The sequence below is a fragment of the Coturnix japonica genome, chromosome 2 (assembly GCF_001577835.2).
Source record: "Coturnix japonica isolate 7356 chromosome 2, Coturnix japonica 2.1, whole genome shotgun sequence".
Lineage (NCBI taxonomy): Eukaryota > Metazoa > Chordata > Aves > Galliformes > Phasianidae > Coturnix > Coturnix japonica.
Genome location: NC_029517.1, coordinates 75834741 through 75857340, shown reverse-complemented (window position 1 = coordinate 75857340; position 22600 = coordinate 75834741). Strand labels below are relative to the sequence as shown.

The 22600-nt window shown below is 39.3% G+C and overlaps 1 protein-coding gene across 5 annotated transcripts in view; it reads right to left on the bottom strand.

Annotated features, from left to right (window-relative positions):
* GLI3 (GLI family zinc finger 3) overlaps positions 1–22600 on the bottom strand; it is a 197900-nt gene that overhangs the window by 53904 nt on the left and 121396 nt on the right. For all 5 annotated transcript variants that reach the window (XM_015854996.2, XM_015855000.2, XM_015854997.2 and 2 more), the window contains 3 exons: positions 15075–15280; positions 9093–9239; positions 1302–1503 (listed from right to left, as the gene is read on the bottom strand). In XM_015854996.2, the coding sequence (XP_015710482.1) occupies positions 1302–1503; positions 9093–9239; positions 15075–15280 (555 nt within the window). The remainder of the gene's footprint in view (positions 1–1301; positions 1504–9092; positions 9240–15074; positions 15281–22600) is intronic.

Here is a 22600-nt window from a genome sequence, read left to right as displayed (position 1 = left end):
TGCAGAGCTATGATAGTATGCCTACGAAATACTACACAGCTACTCTATCATATCAGAGCTCTGAAGCAGCACTATTCAAAATAAGTACTTTAAATAAAAGCAAAATAAACAAAAACAGCACTAGTGCCAAATATCTGTAGTTGTGTCACTTTCAACGTTTAGCAGGCTCACGGTTTCCAGTACACTACTTGCACGCTCCATTTTCTCCAGTAGTACAAATCCCTGTAGCCACTTTCTGAAGTTTTAAGTGTGCCATTTATGCTGGAAAGGCATGTTTGAGCCTTGCCAAATATGAGTGTTTCAGATCTCAAGAAACTGGTGTGGGGAACTGCTCCTTTCCCTCAATTCCAAGTTGAAGGTGGAGGCTGTTCATAAGCCAGGGTTCAAAAGAATTCTTTGTACGAGAGCCATAAATGCAAAATCAGTATTTTCTAACAATTTGGAGAAGGATTTTTTTCTAGAATACCAAAGGAATTTTTCTCAGTTAACATATAGCAGTGTCACGCATGCAAACATGCTCTGTAACCACATCTCCATTTTTAATGTTGCTTTTCATCATTTTCTTCCATTCTCATTTTATGGCAGTTTTACTTGTGTTCCATCTCTCTATGCTCTGCTTGCCTCCTATTATTTTCCCTGCAATGTACAATTTCTCCCTACCTGTCCTTTGCTACTCTGCTCTTCTGCCTTCTGAACAAGCACAAGAAGAACAAGCTGTTTTCTTGCACTAGAAGTGAAGTGGCCAAGTGAAAATCACCACATTTCTAATGATATGAAAGAATAACAGTACCTTTTTTTGTAGAAAAAAAGATAATTCAGCCACAGAAAGTCTAATATTTCAATATACAAACTAAAAAGTGAAAAAACTTGAACAACAATGCCAAGAACATCTGTGCTTTAATCTCTGATGATTGTAACGGAGGAATGTTTCACTGTCTGTTATCCACATGGACTGAAGAACACAAGACATCTAAGCCACAAATCTATCCTAGAGCTTCTTCTCTGAATACAGACCCCTGGATACACACACACACTCTTCTGCTGGCAACATGGAATATTATCTGGTCTGGATGGCAAAATAGCAATATGTCTCCTGTGTTTACCTTTCTGAACAAGAAAAAAAGTATCTTATACTTCATATTAGGCTCCAGTGAACAGTACAGAAGCTGCAAATACACACACAAAGAACAAAACACATAAAAATGCAAGTGTGCATTCACGTTTGTATGTATACATGCCTGTATGTCCATGACATTAAAATATATATATATACAATATACATTAAAAAATGCTACTCTTACCTTATTGCGCTTGCAGACAAGTGGCCATAGGAACCACTGGCTGAGGAACTGCTACGAGAATTATTGAGAATTGTGACCAAGGAATTTGGAGATGTCCGTATCATGGTCTGAAGGTCAAAGCTGTGATCAGATAGGGGGGATATAGACAACGTACGCTTTCGGCTTGGTCTAGCTGATAATCTTGGACTCGGAAACCTGGTGCCTGTTATGTAAACACAAATAATTATCCATCAGGGTACTTAATTGCATTTATTTTTTATCTGTGATGGGTGGAGAGTCACAAGATACCAACGTGCTATGATAAGCCCACTCTCCACTTGTAATCTACTGGCTATGATTGAGAAAAATTAGGATGAAAAATCTATCTTCCTGTGGCTTACCTCAGTGGAGCTGTGTTTATTAATGTGCAAGCAAAATGATAAATTGCTAAACAAAAGGGAAAGACTTTTATGAGTTATCCCTCTCATTTCTGGTGATTTATGAATCTGATGGCTTCTTAGACATTCACATCATTAATTTAACCACAAGCAATGAGACAGCGGTTCAGATCTAGGCTACTAACAAACCCAAACCCACATGTCTTTAATACAGACAACCAAGCTAAAACTGTAAAATACAGCACAGAAATGAAGAGGCAGCTTTTCCTTTGCTGACCACACTTCTGCCTGGACAATACTTGATGCAAAACTAAGAATCAGGACTGAAAATCACTGTACAGGTCAGTTCTATCAACAGAAGTAAAACTAGCATTCACAGCATTAGACTGAGAAATGGTAGGCTTTATTTGAACTCATCCAGGATCCCATGATATTCTTGTGTTGGTCTGCACAAGGGTCTACAGTTTCCAGATTTCTTCAAACTAGAGATTAGTCTTTTCAAAGCAGTCAAGAGAAAGCAATACTATTTAAACAAATAAATATTACATTTCTAAATCCTTTCTGCAGCTTTGAATTTATTTAACCCTTCTGGTCTATTTTACCACATAATCTCAACAATCTGCATTCCAGATGGAAGATCGCTTTAAATCTAGTCCCTTTATTTAATTATTTTCCATCTCACCTGAATCTGAGAAGGAGAGGATTACTCTCCCTCCTGGGTACTGAACTATCTCCCTTAACATTACTGTAGCTTCTACCTTTTTAATCCCTTTAACCTGCAGTAAAGGACTGAGTCCTAATAATCCGGACAGATAGGCTCATGCCTTGCTCATCTCTTTGTGCTCTGGATAACTCCTCAATGAAGTATTTAAGTTAAATGCCTAATAATAACCAGTCAAATGGACTCCAATTAGATTAATCCCAAGGTCACAGCTGGATTATTATCTGCCATTACATTTTCCGTACAAGTATAAGTGTGTTGCCCTTTTTTCTGCATACACTAGCTGAGATTTTTATCTGGTATTAAAAGCTGCCACTTCGTTGCCGCTGGGCTTCCATGACCACATCTCTGCCTACAGTCCTTCTTCTAATCTGTGTTGAGTTTTGCCTCACCTGCCAACACGGCTGTCAATTCTTTCTGGCATTTGGTTAAGATGTTGTTTTGTTGTGTTTTTTTTTTTTCTTTTGTGCACTATCTCTTCAAGAGGCCTTTGCCCATACTGCTCAGCCTTTCAATGAATATTCATGTTCTCAATTCATCATTTAAAACTCAGGCATAGCCATTTATTTCTTCCTAGAGCTACTACACTTATTTTATGCGATCTATTTTATCTAGCATGTCTGCTTGGTACTTCATTAGCGATGTGCTTTGTATCCTTCACATCTTTCAAAGGTTGAGACATTTTATTTGTGCCAAAATAAAACCAGACACTGACAAGCAGCTATAAGAAACTGTGATGTACTTCATAAGAAAATAGAAGAACACATGCTATGGTAAAACAAAAAACAGCACTTACAAACACAAAACAGAAATCTGCACTTACATCTTTCACTCACAACTCTCATCTGCTGACTGTTCAGCCAGCATCAATTAGAACAAATCCTCTGAAGTCAATGGGAGGGATCATAATTTACCTGAGCTGAGGATACAATTGGAGTGCTTTAAAGGTGCATAAACTATGCTACTGCTGTTTCACAAGGGAATGGCTAAGTATAGGTGTTTCTGGTTAAGCAGCAAGTGAGGGAAGTAAGACCTGCTAGACATTCACTGACCAGCAAATTGAGATGTTCAGACAACCTGGGTGATTACCAGCTATCCTACCAGTGTGCTGTATATGACAGGGAGACTACGTAGTTTATGCATACACTGGCATGAATCCTCAAGCACAAACCTCTCTGTGCTAGCAAGCAGGCATACTCAGAAGGGGGCAAGCACAGCTCCCACTCTTTTGATAAGCAGGACCTAGTGTAATGTATTTAAAGCTGAGAGTCACTGTGCGCTGCTAATAGCAGCATAAGATAAATTTCTAAAGTTACTTCTTATAAATCTCTTCTCTTCTGAATCTGTAAAATTACAAATGATTTGACACTTATTTAGGAAACTCCTCAGGACCTTGCAAAATGTGAGCTGATTGCTGCTGACACTGATTAGACAGGGGGTGCATAGGTTTGATTAAGAAAGAGGGGTGGTTACTAAGAACACCAACACCTGAATGTCTTTCATGTGAAGTTAAACAGGGACTGGGTAATAAAAGCAGGGGACAACACCTGGGTTTTGCTTCGATTAGACACTGTGCCTTGATGGCATATAGCCCAGCCTTTAGCTGCACCATCCAGAGGCCTTGGGCTTTGTCTTCTCCCTGAGGCAGTGTCCAGTTCTGCCCCCAGCTAGATGCAACAATTCACCAGCACCTTCCATCTACCTGGGATGGGGCCAGTTTCCTAAGGTCAAAGGGTTTCCTGTTTACAGGGGGAAATTCCTGCTTCACAGCAGGAACCAACAGCCAAGGCCAAGCAAAGGCTCTACAGGATCTGACAACAGGAGAAGGAGATTCGCTTCAGGGGAGGCCATGATTTTAGCACTAGAAATACAATTAAATGGAATTATTGTTTTTTCATATCTCCATCATTTAATTAGGTTTCACATTCTTAAAAAGTCTTATACATTAGCAGTCTATCCACTGTACTACAGAATGTTTGCTAAACCATTCATTTAGCATAGCATCATTCTTAACTGATCTATTACTACAAAAAAGAATAGACCTCTATTTTTACACTACTCTGAATAGTAAAACAAACTTTTCAGCCTTGCCCAGGCACTTATATTAAACACAAACACTTCAACATTTATTCAGTAATTTGAGATGTTTGTCTGCTCACTGTAATCTCCCCCTGAAGCATTACATTCCAAACTCCTTATAAAATACTTTAAAACAAAAAAATGCAGGACCAGTGATTCATTGAAAAGCCATTTCCCACTGTGCAAGCACTGAAAAAAAAAATCAGTTTTGGCAAAGCGCATAAATGGAAGCTGACTGTGAAGGTTTGTTTAGGAATGTCACCTTTTTGGAGTAGACATAGTTATAAGAAACCAGCAGTAGACAGTAAAGACTTGAGTGTGCCAACAAAAAACCCAGCAGGTGTCAGAAGAAAAGATCTTATTCCTGGGATGGAGATCAATTCTAAAATAACAGATATCTATCTCTATCATAAATTTCAAAAATGAAATATGCCATCCAGCAAATTTGTCTATGAATTTGATTTCTGAGTTGCAGTTTTTAACATTGCTTAATCATTTATAAGGCAATCTTCAGACATATATCATTTATTCTATCTCTTTAAATCAAATTTCATCAAACCTGTTTTATTCCATTCCTTCAAATCAAACTTCTTAGAACTCACCTAAAGCAATAGTTTCTGTTGAAGGTTATGAACATAGGAAGTTCATTCTGAGTATAGAGAGACAAAATGTAATCAGTGTGAGGATATTAATACTGACAGGAGATGAATATAGAAACCTCAGGAACACCCTTACCTTCTACTAAACACCATATAAAAGCACACAAAATTCACTCTCCAAGGGAAACAGGCAGACATCAAACCCAAAACCTGTGATTTTTGGAATTAAGTGTTNAAAAGACAGTTCTGGCATCTTTCTAGCCACAACAATGAATCACAGTTATTGCTACTGTTAGTATCTTCCCCTAGTTACTTTGGTATTATAGTTAACATATCTGAACCCTTAAGATCAATTAAGAGGACAGGAAGACCTAGTCAGGGATTCTGACCACCAAAATGGCGGAAAAACATTACAGCAGCAAAGAGAATTGTGAGTGGATGAGGAAATGTCATAGAATCACAGAATCACAGAATGGCCTGGGTGGAAAATGACCACAATGATCATCTAGTTTCAACCCCTCTGCTATTTGCAGGGTTGCCAACCACCAGACCTGGCTGCCCTGAGCGACGTCCAGTCTGCCCTTGAATGCCTCCAGGGATGGGGTATCCACAACCTCCCTGGGCAATCTGTTCCAGTGCGTCACCACCCTCTATGTGAAAAACTTCCTCCTAATATCTGACCTAAACCTCCCCTGTCCCACTTGTCCTATTGCTATCCACCCATGTAAACAAACATACTGCTTCCTGTTTAGATGCTCCCTTCAAGTACTGGAAGGCCACAATGAGGTCTCCCTGGAGCCTTCACTTCTCCAAGCTAAAGAAGCCCAGTTCCCTCAACCTTTCTTCATAGGAGAGGTGCTTCTGCCCTCTGATCATCTTAGTGGCTCTCCTCTGGACTCATTCCAAGAACTCTGCATCTTTCCTGTACTAGGGGCCCCAGACCTGGATGCAGTACTGCAGATGGGGCCTCACAAGAGCTGAGTAGAAGGGGACAATCACCTCCCTCTCCCTGCTGGCCACCACTTTTTTAATACAGCCTATGATATAGTTGGCCTTCCAGGCTGCAAGCTTGTACTTCTGGCTCATGTCAACTGAGAATACATGATCCCAGACATATTCTCTCACAACATACACTTGAAGAAAGTTCATGGACACTGAAGTTCAGTGATTCAAGAACTTTCTACTCCTTAAGCAACATTTAACTTTCCAGTTAACTGTTCTCACTTTGAAATCAGTCTTCCAGCATAACAGAAGGCCAAAATCTGCTCAAACTGCATTTAAAGTTCTTTTGTGCCTAGTGTACGCTGTCACTGGAATTATTATTTGTATTACAGGAGAGAACAGAGATGCCAAATTACTGTGCTATATGCTGTATAAACACACAATTAAGAGACAGACTTGGACTTGCTTCACAAAATAAGAACAATATCTTGCTTGTATCTATTTGGTTGTTGTGAGGAATAAATGAGCAGCATTTATAGTCTCTGAGTGAGTTAACTTGCTCAGAATTTGATAGCAGATAATGAGGGAAACTACCAGTCTCTCATCTGTGTTCTTTGACGAGACTGGGCAAAGTTCAAAGAGTACTTTTAACATGACTATATAAGCCCTTAAAAAGAAAAACCCAAACGAATGTCACTGCTTTGCATTCATCACCGTATTTAGTTATTAAATGCAAACACGGTCATTGTTACTGTTGAAAAAAAGTCTTAATATTGGCTTCCTGCTAATTGTTTTGTTCTTTTTTCTAATCTAAAATTCTGACAAAGAAGAAAGGGGTTTTCTATAGCATGATGAATGATAGGCCATTCAGATTTCTACTTAATGACAATTAATTTACTGTATACCCATGCAAGTTAAGATAGTTTTAATTAGTTTTTACAAAGTAAAAGGGTAACTTCATACTCTATTTAGATAAAAGCAGCTATTGCCTGACTAAACACATTCTCATCAAATACAGAAGGTGAGCTGAGTGACCTTAGTAGGATTGGTTCTTATTTTAATTCTCTATTTACTGTTTAAAAATAACCCATTTGCATAATAACATTGCACTTTTTTTTTTCTTTAACTCTGAAATAATCCATAATTGAAAAGTTGCTGCTATAATGAACTACAAATGTGTGATCTTAATTTTTAAAAACAAACACAAAACAAATTAAAGAGCACATTTCAAATACATTGCAGCTAAAGCTGTGGACAGCAAACATTCCTGTTAGAGCAAGTACTTAGGTACATTTTATAGATGGGCTGAAGTTATGGGCAAAAGTCAAAATGTTTCCCCTTTAATAAGGGGAAGTGATAATAGGCTATGGGATGCAAAACTGTAATTCTACAGAGATAAGCATATACAATCTCTGCTCACAGATCAAGGTCCTTTGTGCAAGTGTTACTATTTGTATGAGTACTCTTCTGATTTTCTTAGGTTTTCTAGCACACATCTGTCCATCTTTCTTTAGACTGTACAAGTCCATTAAATTATGTCTGCCTCTACATAAGTAGTGTGGAACTACTAACTGCATGCACTCAGTAGCTCCATCCTCATAGGAACTAAAAACAATGCAAGTACAGAACATCTCTTAACTTCAATGAAGTAACATTAATTTATAAATCTGGAGATTTTTCCTTGCAACTGAACAAAATAGCATATTTAGATTACCTAAACCATGCAAAAATTTTATATTCTGCAAGACATTAACATGCATCAAATGCATTAACCGTGTAACATCCTTATTCCTCTTAAAACATAAACCAGAACATATCAAATTCTTAAGCTTTTAAGCACTGAAACCTGCACATTAATTTCTGGCCCGTGCTCCATGTGTGGGCTTATACTGTTCCTGAAGTGGTTTCAAGGTATTTTACTTTACTGTATAACCATTGTGCAAACATCCAGTGCAGTATATGCACGTTATCAGTGCAGTACAAGATTGATAAACTGGATATAAAAAGTCCTTCATTATCAAGATATTACAGTCAAAACAATTTGTCTCAGCCAGTTCCACGGCAGTCTGTCATGTCACTACCTTGTAAAGACTGACCATCAGTCAATCATTTCATGCTCCCATGCATGTGTTCTGAGGGGAAGCTATCTATATTCCTGTATTTTCAGAGAAGAACCTCCTAACTCCCAAACTCCTTGGGTCAGCAAGTATAGCAAGCAGCCAACAGTGGGACAAAAGCGAGAAGAAACCAAAGGCTAACAAAGATTTTAAAAAGCTGTGGGACAACTGGACAATGAGGTGGTGTAATGCTATTGTACTGCTCTGTACAAGTGAGCATGAGTCATCAGTGCTTGATTTCTTGTCACCATTTTGTCTGCTCTGGAAAGAACCGATTTTCATCCCAATAAGCATGCAAGCGTTTTCTAATTACTCTGCATTACCCTTCTAGTTGATCAAAGTAAGTGGCAGCAAGCAATTTGGAATAGGATGCTTTCTTTTCCTCCTTCACCAGGGAGGAGACAGATTAAAAATATGAAAGATGCTGAAGTGGATATAAACAGCTCTTAATATTAGGGAAAACTAAGTCATGATCCTTAAGAATTCAGCAGTCTGCTTAATCATAGAAGCAGACTCAAAGTCTATCAGTCTATGATACATAACTTGTAAGCACATTAGCTCTCTAGGAATGAGGGAAGCATACTCTCCTAATGGAAAAAATAGAAGCAAACTTTTTATTAATAGAAAGCTCATAAGGACAAATACTCACTCTAATGATGAAAGTAAGTTACTGACTCTGAATAAAAAAGGACCTTTTTAAAAGCACTCAAGCAGTAGTGGAAATAAAATTTACAACCTACATTCAGGAGCAGGCCTGTTCCTCTCCATGTTTTCTTTCAAAGTTTACTTTCAGACTTAATGTAACTCTCATTTATCTGGCAACCAACGTTCAGGTCCTCCAGCCTCAACAGGAGACTTATGCTGACTCCTGCATGAAGACCTTTTGGGCCAGACCAGGAATGATCCATATGGTTCCCTTCGCAGGACTATCTTTATTTCTAGAAAATGTCACTTACTGTCCATGGCATGAAGATATTCCATATGAAGAGCACCAGCTCCAGCTGTGGCAGCTGAAGGAATGATGTCTGCGTAAGGGCTGCGCTGGCCTGCCAACAGAGCCATCTGATGATAATATTCAGCTGGACTGACGCCAGCATGTGGAGCTAAAAGCACAACATAAAAAACAGTGTTAATGACGTAAGGTAAATTAAAAAAAAAGTTTTATCATATTACTGGTTTATCTGGCTTTAAAACAGCTTGTTTATTTTGTAATGTAATGCAACATCTGCAGTATGTCACCATTGGTCAGTGTATTACAATCAATGACACTGAAAAGACACCATTCAAAAAAACAGCACGACATAAAGTATTAATGAGCTCCGTGACCTCATTTTTTTAATATTTATTATGAAGTGATTCAACAAGTGACAGGCTGACAGCAACATCAGCTAGTATATGATTTACTTGGTCACATAAAAAGCTTACCACATGAAGGAAAATCTTGTTAAGAGTTTTATTCTCATTTACCTCATCCTTGGCCCAAAGGAATCCATCTCTAAGGTAACAACATGGCTCAACTTCAATAACCATTCAAGTTTCTGGAGTCTCCGCTTGGAGGACCAGAAGAATTAAGACTCACCATGACAGTGTTCATATAAGTTTAGGAGAAGGACAAAGCATGCCTTCAGGACAAATACGTGTTTGTCCACAGTGGCAGGTCTTTTTTGGAGGACACACTGAAGTCAGTGAATGCATGCATTCCATCCTTCAAAATTCATACAAAGTATTTTTTACTTCACATAAAAACACTTTTGCTGAGTCAGAGCCTTGGACAAGATAGATTCTACATCCTGTTACCGAACACAGTGATGCAGACTTCTGACAGTGACTTGTACTAGCCTTTATCTCCAGTAAAAAGGATGTATGAGATTTCTGTTCCCTTATAGTTTTCATATATACTATCAACTAATGGGCAATTATGGACCAATACAAAAAATCCCTGTCATTTTAATATCACCTTATTTCATCAGCCTTCTCTAGAGGGTCATTTCATGGGCTTCTCTAAAAAGTGCTCATAAAATGCGCAATTCTGACTCTGTCATATTATGCAGACTTCCTCTTCAGTCTCTACTTGTTCCACTTGCAGAACAGCTATAATTTCCTTTCATGTGTTCACCAGAAGGTGGTATTTCAGTGCATAAATTTGCCTAAAAAACTTTTAAGTTACAGACTTCACAACAACAGACAGACCATATATTCTTCCATATTATTTCATAACATTTCATTGTATCTACTAATATTTTTCTTTAATCCTAGTAATGAAATTCTGAAGGGAAACAGGTATTCAAGCTTGAATTGTGTAGATTACCAACTTACCTGAATATGCTTTCTTATACAGTATTATAAAAAAAGGATAATTTACGCTTACATTAGAGAGCTGGATTCCAAATGCAAACTTCAGAGGCAATGAACTGACATTAGTACTAAAACAAGGAAAATACTGGAGTCTGGAGAGAGCTAATTCAACAGGCACACTTCTGAAGTCTGTTACCTGCCTTTGCTTTTAATAACAGAATGGAAGAAAGTGTTCTTGATGCTATAATGTAAAACGCAAACAACTTCAGGGTTCAAAAAATAAAAGTACACTGAACAAGAATAGAAATGGCATAAAAACCGAGCCAAAAAATTACAGATAAAATTATAGATTGTCTGTACTTTTTCCAAATTACAAGTTGATTTTTAAATTCACTATAATCTACTTCATCCACCAACACCTTCTGTGAAATGGCAAGAAAAACATTCAACCCAAATCTCAAAAGAAGAGTAACTACATTGAATCACTGATTTTAAATTTTTACAGCAGCAGGCAACCACCACATCTTTCCATACACACTAAATGTACTTCCTGAGCTTTCTGACATAAGCATCTGGGTTAACTAACAATAACATTGGCTGCAAAGTTTAAAATGAACTGCTGCAGAAAACATAGCAAACTCATAATTGCATTAGTAAGTGTTCCATATGCTGAGAAATACTCTGGTGCTCTTTAAAGATCATTCCTTACCTTCTTCAAACATAAAAAATTACCCTAATAAATGATGTATCACATGAAGGGTAAATGAAGGGTAATGGGAAGGACCGCAGCACTGAATTTTCTCCTGTTTATTCCTGGGTAGCTTCAGCTTCGTTCCTGTCACTTTACAAGAGGAGGAATCTGCTCCTGTGCTTCTGCATTTGTGGGTATTGCTGAGCTTCATTTCAGCACTAGCACAACAGTAATAATTGGTTCAGTCCTTAGCCCTGCCTTAAGCACTTGCATTGTTCAGAGGAATCTTTGGCCAACCCCAGCCCACCTGTTCTGCTGAGCAAGGTGAAGTAACAAGGTACATGATATTCTACCATCACCACTGCTATGCCAGTCATTAATTACAGCTGGCAAGACTTGTGGTGAACATGAAACTGCTCTTAGTTATGCTACGGATTGTTTTGGCTCCTAGCCATCCCCAGATCTGAGTCGACAGACTGAGCCCAATATGACACTGACCTAGTCACACTGGCCTAAAGCAATTAGGGTAGAAAGGGAAATCTTGGTATGACTTTTAGAAAAACAGTAACAACTTCCATGTTGTCAAATTTGAAATGCTATACAACCTAAGCCTGATATCCATTATGTTAGTAGTACTTCATGTGTGTCTCCCTTTAAATCATAAGATTCTTAATTTCCACTGTAGTAGTGCTCAAACCCTAATTTGGACTAACTGATCCCAGGGACCTATGTGGGAAAAATAAGTTGTCTTATTGTCTATCTCATCAATCAGAAGACAAACTTTGGATTTCAGAGAATAGATTAAAGAGCTTTTCTATAAGCATGTTGCTCTACCGACATATCTCCAATGTCTTCATTAACTTACTGCATTTTCATGAACAAGGAAAAAAGCTTTAGCTAGTATGTGTATCTTGCACTAATGAAAAGCTAAACTTGTGTAAAATGTCAGTAACCAAAGCACTCATGAGCACTAACTCAATCTGTGCTGTCCACATCTAAGTGTCTCCTGCCTTCTGAAAGCCCCTGGATACCCAAGACATCTACACGAGCCAGGCAGATATGAGACAGACCTTAAAGGATAAAACAGCCTTTATCTGGTGGCAGCTGGAGCCAAGGTAAGATACTCCAGAGACTTCAACTAACACCAAACACCTGGTTTATAGACAAGTGAGTCCTAGCACCATTGTAGTTATTACAGAATCATAGAATTATAGGGGCTGGAAGGGACCTTTAGAGAACATCGAGTCCAACGCCCCTGCAAAGCAGACTTCCTACAGCATGCTGCACAGGTAGGCATCCAGAAGGGTCTTCAGTATCTCCAGAGGAGAATCCACAGCCTCCCTGGGCAGCCCATTCCAGTGCTCTGTCACTCTCAACATGAAGTTCTTTAACATATTGGTGTAGAACTTCCTATGCTCCAGTTTATAGACATTTCCCTTGCCCTGTCCCCACAGTCCAATGAAAAGAGATTGCCTCTGTCCCTTTGTCTCCCATACTTAAAACACTTATAAACATTAATCAGATTCCCTCTCAGTCTCAGTCTGAAGGCTGAACAGACCCACATCACTCAATCTTTCCTCACAGGGGAGATGCTCCAGACCCTTTATCATCTTTGTGGCCCTCTGCTGGACTCTCCAACAGATCCCTATCTTTCTTGTACTGGGGAGCCCAGAACTGGATACAGTACTCCAGGTGAGGCCTGACCAGGGTAGAGTAGAGGGGGGATGATCACTTAGCTTGACCTGCTGGTCACAGTCCTTTTAATGCACCCCAGGATCCCACTGTCCTTCTTGGCCACAAGGGCACACTGCTGGCTCACCACCATCCTGCTGTCCACTAGGACCCCCAGGTCGTTCTCCACAGAGCTATTCTCCAGCATGGTTATTGCCCAACCTGTACTGATATATCAATATTATTCCTTCCCAGGTGCAAGACCCTATACTTGCTTTCATTAAACGTCATCTGGTTTCTCACCACCCACCTCTCCAGCCTGTCCAGGTCCTGCTGAATGGCAGCACAGCCTTCCAATGTGTCAGCCACTCCTCCCAGCTATGAATCATCAGCATACTTGCTGAGGGTGGACATTATCTCCTCATCAAGGTCAACGATGAAGATACTGAACAGGAACAGATCCAGCACTGACCCCTGGGGAACACTGCTAGTCACAGGTCTCCAAAGGTACTCTGCATGGCTGATCACCACCCTATGAGATCAGCCAGTCAGCCAGTTCTCAGCTCACCTCTCCATCCTCTCATTTATCCCACACTTTCTCAGCTTTCATTATCAGGATGTCATGGGAGACAGTATAAAAAGCCTTGCTGAAGTCAAGGTAGATAACATCCACTGCTCTCCCCCCATCTATTCAGCCAGTGATGCCATCACGGAAGGCTACGAGGTCAGGCATGATTTTCCCTTGGTGAATTCATGCTGATTACTGCTGATAACTTTCTTCCATTCCAATTGCTTGGAGATGGCATCCAGAAGATGTTCCACTGCCTTTCCAGGAAAAAGGTGAGACTGACTGGCCCGTCTTTTCCCTGAGATTCAGATTCAGCTAGTAAAATCTAAATGCCTGCTGAACAATTCTCTGAGGCTCCACACACTGCACTACCTGCATCTCACTGGAGACAGCAAAACTGTAATGGCAAAATTACAACATTTTTTTCAGAATATTTCCTAACTTAACTGATGTATTATACATCAAGAATTCCAAAGCTCCCTGTGTATAAACATGTATTTCCGAGCATCCAAATTGTTATTTCAAAATATATATGTTTAAGTTCTAAGATAATTTCTGGGTTAAAATTAAAATGGTAGAATTAGTAAAAATTCATGCAACATCAAAAGTGCTGCAAGAAAAGCCCACGTGCATGCCATATAACTTGACTGACAATAGGTCATTAAAATTTATTCTCATAAGAGTATGTGCCCATAACTAATGGATTAACTGTAAAGGTATATGTTCTTGTAAGTGAGGACTAATTAGTTATCCATTTGGAGAAGGTGCACTGCTCATTTTTCAAATTCACCTAAAAGCAGTTTAAATCTGTTTGGTAAGTTTCTGCATATACCAGCATAAAGACTTTTCCCATTGTTACAATAAGAACTTAATTATCTTCACTGTATATACGTGTTTGCTGGTGTGTTATATTTTATTTTTCTTAATCAAATACTATGATTTTGAAATGTCAACTTACTTCATTATTGAAAAGCCCACTGTTAACAAGACTAAGGCCATTTGCAATTCTGTTCATTGCTCACTTTACCAAAATTCTCACTGAAATAGGAATAGGAATAGAAAATGTGTTGAAGTGACAACAAAACCTACAGTGGAGGTTCACTTCAGCCCAAACAACCTGGAAAGTAATAGCTATGTTCACACTAAGATCTAGAGCACCAATATTTCAAGTATGCTCACCACTAACTGGCCTGTCCTGATCATTAGCCACTTTCATTTGGCCGTATCATTGGCTGCAGTGGACTGAAATAAATCTAAAGAATAAATGTACCAAATCAGAGCATGCTTTACACAATCAAAAAATACTATTTTAATCAATGATCCCTTTGCACCTGAATAACTTTGTGGATCAACACTGATTTATCCTCACAAAGAATCTAGCTCAATTCAGTCCAGATGCACAGGATTTCTAGGAAGACCAAAATCACACCCAGGATCAGCTCCACAAACAAAAGATGTCACAAGCCATACACCACTCTTCCAGCTTAAATTTTGAGCAAAGCAAGGCTTTTTTTTTCCCCCTGAAGTTTCAACATTTGTGAGATGTACAAATGAGCCATGATCGGCTGATGAAGTATTGAAACATTTATGACATAATGAATATGTCTGACAAATCTGCTGAAGCTGCTTTGAAAGAGGGGGAAAAATGTTGACAAGATTAATATAACTTAAGTTGCTACAATGACAGAAAACAGGAAGCCTGTCTTAACCTACCGTCTGTTGGGCTGAGTCCACGGGCTGCTGAGATCATGGACAGGGATGGGCTGCTGTGCAGGGAGCGGATATAGTCCATGTATGGGTTAATGTACGGGTGAGGAGTGCTGAAGGGAGACTCTGATGCTGCAGCAGAATTTCTGTGTGGGGAAATTCTAATGAAAGGAAGATCTGAATATGTTGGGCTACTAGATAAGGCAGAAGGCCTGAAAGACAAAAGGAAAAAAGAAAACAAACACAACAAGTCATCTATATGATAAACAAAACTAGTTTAAAGGTAATGTATTTCTGTCTTGAAGAACAACAACTACGTTGCACATGTAATAACTTCCACAAAATTTGACTGTCCAAAAAGAAAAAGTAAAGGAAATGAATTCTTCTCTGTCCGTATTATTAGCAACAGCTTTCTGTCCAGTTTTAAAACAAGCTTATTTATGTATTAATTTTTACATCCCTGGTACCCTTTCCCCATGGAGTTTAGCAGAAAATCATTTCAATTAACATGAAATATGTATCCTGTATACCAGATATTAACTACTGCTGCAATATAGAAGACAATATTGAGATTCTGAATTGCTTTAATCTCATAACTATGTCTGTTGGATAAAAGTTTTAAGTTAAAAACTGCCCATTATCTAGATTTGCCAGCTTATCCTTCTTTAAACAGCAAGACTGCATGTCTGCACAGAAATCATTTCAGAATCTCCAAACTTTGTAAGCCTTTAAAACAGGCAGGCCTTTTGGAGTACTTTTTGTTCATGTCCCTTCCCACAAAAGATGCTGAAAACTCGGTGGCACAGATTGCTGTCATTGCCTAAAAGGTCAACAGAACATGATCTTACATGGGAGGTAATTTTGCCCTGCTATCAGCTCAGAAACATCAACTTATGAATGGAACAGAGATCAAAGTTATGCATTCCTAACAGAACATGAATTTCCCTGCAAAAGCCACAGAGGCTCATAAAATCTTGTGGAATAATGATTCTTCCTGTTGTGCTTTTCTGACTCTTTCCCCTTTCCCTTCCTTGTTTACCTTCTGTGTGTTTCTTGCCCTCACAAGGTTTTTTGCAAGGTAAGCAATTCCACTCCAGTGTTAGTTACGAGGCTGCATTGGCTGTGTTAGAAGCAGGCATCAGCAGTGGAATTGCTCCTTTGGCAGTCCAGTAAAGTACCCACGAGAAGCCCGGCTGCTCACCATTCATCATGTTTAAAATGCACGTAGTAGTAGAAACTAGGAACAGTTTCCCACCACTGTGCAAAATAAGCCTTTCCTTCCTTGCAGCGCTCTTCTCTGCAGGTTTTTGAAGCATCTGTGTTTTGATAACACAGCTTTGGCAGAAACACAACCTTACTTTTGCTGGTGCTGTAGGACTTGAGCAGCCATTGAAGCCCAAGCTGCCTTTCGGTTTCCTGCCATGCTGAGGGTGGAATGCAGGAACCTTGAAATTCATAGTGAAGTAGGAAGCAAAAATACCACAGCTGGCTATCACATTACAGGGTGAATTTCCTTCCATCTCAGTGGTGAAGAAAATACTGTAGTGTCACAAATTCAATCTTAACAAAGAAACTAAGTTCTAAGCTCACTAGGTCACTCAACAAATCATTCCTTCAAAGTTCTTATCTGCTCAAAAACTGCTCTTAAACCAAATAGAAGATTAACAAGCATGAGCCCGGGAGCTATCTAGTGCATACTGAGCAGAAAAACAGCTTTTGAAGAAGGCTGGGTCTGTGTTACCCTAGAGATTCACTCTCCAACTGGCCAAGAGCTAGCTGCTTCAGCCAGAGCAAGTGCCTCTTGCTCCAGACCCAGTGGAGCATTTCCATTCAACGACACTCACTGGCTCTGCAGGCACTCAGTCAGTGACAAGCATATCAAATCTCCAGATGTGAGTGCCAGTTCTCCCCAGCATTTTATTTCATATGTGTTTCATCCCTGGCCTGGGTCTGAGGCTCTGACATGGAACCTGGAGAAAGTGACTTCAGTATGAGAAAAGTCAGGTACGCTTCTTGTCAGCTACACTGCTTGTCAATGTATGCCTCATTTGTAAACCACAGGAAGGCAAGACTCGCTCTGCATTTTTTCCTACACAGGGGTTTTCCTGACAAAATATTTAGAGCACTGAGGTTACCCATAAAGAGAAGGATCTAAGAAGATGCACACTCTTCCTTTAATCAGGACCGTTGTGTCTGCATCCAGAGATCCCTTAACTGGGGGAGCAAAATTTTATGATACTAAAAGCTGATGTAAGCAAACATGAGCTAGTAGTTTACACTTATTTCAAAATGGTCAGCATGCATAGATCATTGCCTAGCACAATCCTGAAGTGATCACATATTTTTTTATATCAGCAGTGAGTGAGAACAAGTGGTTCTCACACCACACATTTTAGATAGCTTTTTGAATGCAAGCATTAGATGGGTTTTCAGTGCAGAAGATCAGACACTTTGAATTCAAGCAGATATGCTATTCCTTTCAATGGAGGATCATTTGTGCAGGTGAAATACTGCTTTCAGGCTATGAATAGGTTGTAGGCAAAAATCCAGAGGTATGTAAGCAAACACAGGACTTGTTGACTACATAGCTCTTCAGCCACCCTGTCTGCTAAGTGCCATATGGACATGATTCAGAGAATAACTTCAGTCTCTTCTCTTCACCTCTGTCACAGCAGGGTGAAATTAAAAGCTGCCATCTTAGCTCCATGTCTTAGGCTAGAGAAGGCACAGAATATTCCCTACATTCCTGGACATAACAACTGAACAAAGCATCAGTCTGAGACATGGCAAATTGGAGGTGTATTAGGAGGCAAGGCTGAAGACAGAACTGGAGATAAGCTACATCATAGCTCAGACAAGTCCATCCAGGAGAACAGCTACCTTCTGAGCAGGCTGTAGGCCTATACAGGAGCACACAAGAGAGAGACACACCTACATCATAGCTCAGGCAAGGACTGAAGGCCCTGGGCTCAGCTTCTCGGTACATGGGTGTGGGCAGAGGTCCTGGGTGAGGCCACTCAAAGCAACTGTGGTCTGCAGGTTCTCAGACTGGGCTTCTTTGGAGTCCTAGAACTGCTCTAAAAGGTGCCACAATACCAATATCTGCATTTGCATCCCTTATAACTGTGAAAAGTACCGCAACCCCAGAAGCACAGTACAACCTCCATGCTTGTCAGAGACTGCACTACAATAGCAATGTTTGCTGGAAGCAGATTTAAGCCACTCAGGACAGTCACAAAGGTCTGTGCCACAGGCAAGTCTGGATCAACATCACAAAATCTGTCTAATGTTAGAGAAGCCATTTGTCACAAATAGTTTCCAAAAAGTTGTGATTAGGCAAAAAACTTTTCTAAGCATAACCTATCCTTAAAAAAAAAAAAAAAAAATTTAAAAAAAAAAAAAAATTAAAAAATCATGGTGATTTAAACATTTCCGGCTTAAACTAAAACACCAGGACTAGAAATTTTAATGCCAAGTTTTCTCCTGGTAAATTATTAAACATCTCTTTTATGAATCTGTTGAGAAATACATCCATATTGAAAACAGCAAGTGATTCTTAACTATAACACTGTAAATATGACACTGAGCTGAGGTTATAGATGGAACAATAATCTATCTCACAGAACAAAGCTTGTCAACGAAGTGGGATGAAATACTGTAACATAACCTAATTTATTATTGCCTTTTCATCCATCTTGTTATATTATTAAAGTGTCAAAGTTCAAACCTCGATATTTAATCATTTAACAGCACGTTATTCAATGCTGGAGCAAACAGTGATGGCACAACTTTCATACCAATGATATCCATGCCATATCTCTGGTATCTGCTCAATTCAGTTCTGCTTGAAGAACTGAAAATTGTTGAATTCTTTAAACTGCCTACAATTCTTTTTTTTGTGCTGCCCCCAAAACTTCAACACATGCAATTGCCAGCAGACCACAGGAGATGAACTAGCAGTAAGTACTTTCTGTCTAGGTAGACAACCTTGTTTTATAGCACACAGCTGAATCCCTTTGCTAACATTTCCCATGTTAAATGACTATGTTTGCTTAACATCATACTTGTTTGTACAGACAGGCCCTTTGGCACCAGGAGTCAACAGATTTCTAGAAAAAGCTTGTCAGCTCTAAGACAGTAAGGCATGATCCTGAACATTCAAGTGAGAACCCTTATAGCTGCGAGTAGACCAAATGATCAAGTTACTCCTCACTGTTACAAGTATATTCGTGGCTACAGATCTTTCATAAATCAGCAGCTAATTACACATCTAAATGACGTGGGAAAATCATGAGTTAAACAATCATCCAGCCTCTCAAAAATTTTAGTTGCTACTGTACATAAACTGAAATCAATGAGAAACTGTCCACTGACTTTGTTTATAAGAGTCTGAAGTGATTGTGGACATACTCTTCAAAATCACAAAATGCTGACCTAATTCTGCTGCCCTGAGAACCCTAAGAAAACCTTTCACTGGCCTCAATACAATAACAGTGAAGCTAGCAATGAATATTTTTTAAATGCAATTTCACAGCCCCTTTTCTCTTTTCACTTCTAATTGAATCTGCAAACAACCAAAAACATAGATATGTAAGTATGGGAAATCAATAATATTTTTTGGTATTTACTTTCCCCCCTCCCCCCACACCCCCAGAAATCATGTCTTAAAATAGGCAGTCCATTCCCCTAAAATCACTCACTGCCTTCAGGAAAGCTATGCAAATGATTTACAACGTTTGAAGAACTACGGTTAATTAAATAAACAGAAATGTCAGCGCTCTTCATGTGATAGAGCGCTAAATGATACCAAAATTAAGCACAGTTCAGTGCATTAAAGGCAGAAAGGAAGAAGAGGGAAAAGTGACAACATGGTAAATCCTAAAATGAGAAAGAATGTTGGAGTTCCTTTCTGTGTTCTAACACTTGGTCAATATTGAGCTTGCTTTCATTCCAAGATTCATGCTAGCACTACAGTCAATCCGAGAAAGTAAGTCACAGAATCACATACAGCAGAAACCCTGTATTCAGTAGAAATATACTATAAATCATGAATGGGTCAGCGCCTACACAGCTTACATACAAAAGCAGAGATCAGGATTTAAGGTACACAGGCCCTGTTCTGGGCTCCATCACTTATCTGCTCTGTCACTTTTGACAAGTTTGTTGACTATGTCTTCAGATGTTTCTCCAGATGTAAAACTGCAGTAAAGTGCTCAAACGGTACTTAGTACATACAAGGTCAGACCAATCGATAATATGCTATGAATATTTTCTCACTGAGGCAAGGACAAGATCTCACAAAATGTTCGGTGCAGTTCTGCACTGTACAAACATGCAGAATATGCAAATAACTTCATAAAATTAAAAGGCACCATTGTACATAAAAAGATAAAACTGACTGCACAAGAGATGTTTACGGTGCTGGAAATCACACTGAACTTGCTGATGACCCACAGCAAAAGCATATGACTCTGGTTTCCCATTCCTTTTATGGGAAATGTTAACATTCTGTAGTTACAGTTAAAAATTGGCTACATTAATCAACACACCAAATCCTTAGCAATTGCATTCATTTCTTTTTTACAATTGACAGACTGCCTGAATGTAGATCTGGCTTTTTACATGCTTCCTCTCCCACCTGCCATACTTCATAAATAATCCAACCAACAATTTGTGTGCTCACTCAAGCTGTGTTCACACAGTAAAAAACCACACCAACAATAAAAGCCAGCGAATTTTCACTCCATTATTTAACTTTCATCCCAAGGTAACAACTGTACTGAGTACAGGAAACAACTAGTACTTCTGATGCCACTGGATATATTCATTTCTTCATTGCACAAGTGCTGGCTTAAAGTCTTTTCATGTGTTTCTTAAATGTGTGCAAAATACTATTTTGATTTTTTTCCAAAATGTGCATAAAACTTCGTACTGTCTCTCAGTATTTCCCCAAGTCAAGCTCAAGCTTCACATTTTCATCCTCATATAATGATAATCTCACTGTAACAACCTGCCTTCCCTTTTTCTGCTTCCGTTCCGCTAACAATCTGTCACCTACCTCCTGGCACACCTCTGAAGCTCCTTGCAGTTGGCCTTCAGTTTGCCTCAGCTGGCAAACACATTATCCTACCTTGACAGCCCTTTCTGACCACCTTTCCTTCTCAGAACTGAATCAAAGAAATCATGATGATGTGATTTCCTTGGCATTTTCCTTGCTTGTACAAAACTGGGTGCAAACACACAAAAACACAACTAATATAACTATTCTCTCCAAACATCATATTACTCTTAGGCAGATATCCTTTAGTGTATTTTGTGGCAGCTGCACACATTTTTTACCACCCCCAATGACCTAGCCTGTAACCCCTTCCAGAAATCACTGCTCCTACAGAGTATCTGCTGCTATACCCTGCAGCAGAACTCCATCTCAGTGAGACAAAGCAAAGTCGCCTAACTGTGAACGGGGCAAAAGCACTCACCTTGGCCTTGCTGAGGGACCATGGCCAACCTCAGTGAACAGGTGAAAAGAACAGCTAGGTCAGGTAACAAGAGTTCCTTGTTTGTGCATAACACTCACTCAGTAAAGCTGACCCTGCACTGACATGTCTGATATAACAGCAAGGGAAAGAACAAATGAAAGTAATACTGGCCATCTAGATCTGGCCATCTAGAATTTGCTTTGCTTGTTTCTATTTGAGCCTTACCAAGGAACTGTCTCAGTGAGAACTGACTTCTGTGAACTATAAATAGAGTAAGTGCCTACATCTAGCACAGCCAAAACTCAGTGCTGGTAAAATCTTCCTTCTGGTCTTTACCCAGTTCCAATTCTATTGATTTGTGGTCACTACCTTACAAAAAATGATGTAATGATGCTGCGTTTGATGCACAATTTAGACTGCAAATATAAAACAGATCTGTATTCCAACTAAATGTTATTCAAATTAGCTCAGAAAATATCCTGATACACATGAGACTAGAGATTGCCATGGACCTCCATATACCACTTCAGCTTTAAGATATGTGGAAATGAAGCAGGAAAATCTAAAATGTCTACAGCACACTAATAACCTTTGTTAGAAATAACAGTTTGGACGGTGAAATTACCAGCTGCATTCCTACAGCAAACTTCAATGTTCTGCAACTCTTCTTTGATGCTCCAGAGGTGGTCTCATTTGCTATTCAAATTTTAGCCTCCTCTTGGTTACAGTCATGGCCAGCCACACTTGAAGTGTTTAAACCACACAGGCACCATCATATGAACGTGTGGGCACATATAAATTCTGCCTGCACTCTTGCTACCCCTTTCTTCCTTCCCTTTCCCCTTCCACTCCTCCCACAAAGCAGCAGGTCAAAGGAGTGTCAGAAGCTTTCTCGTACTTAATGCTGTTAAGTCAGCTAATTGAATAAACATTTGTTTAACATTTGCTCCTATTTCACTAATGCACTGTGAGAATGAGAAGAATTTTATTCCCCTTCTCCCCTATCCTCCCCCTTCCTTAGGAGTGCCACTAGCTGTTATCGCGGTGACTAAT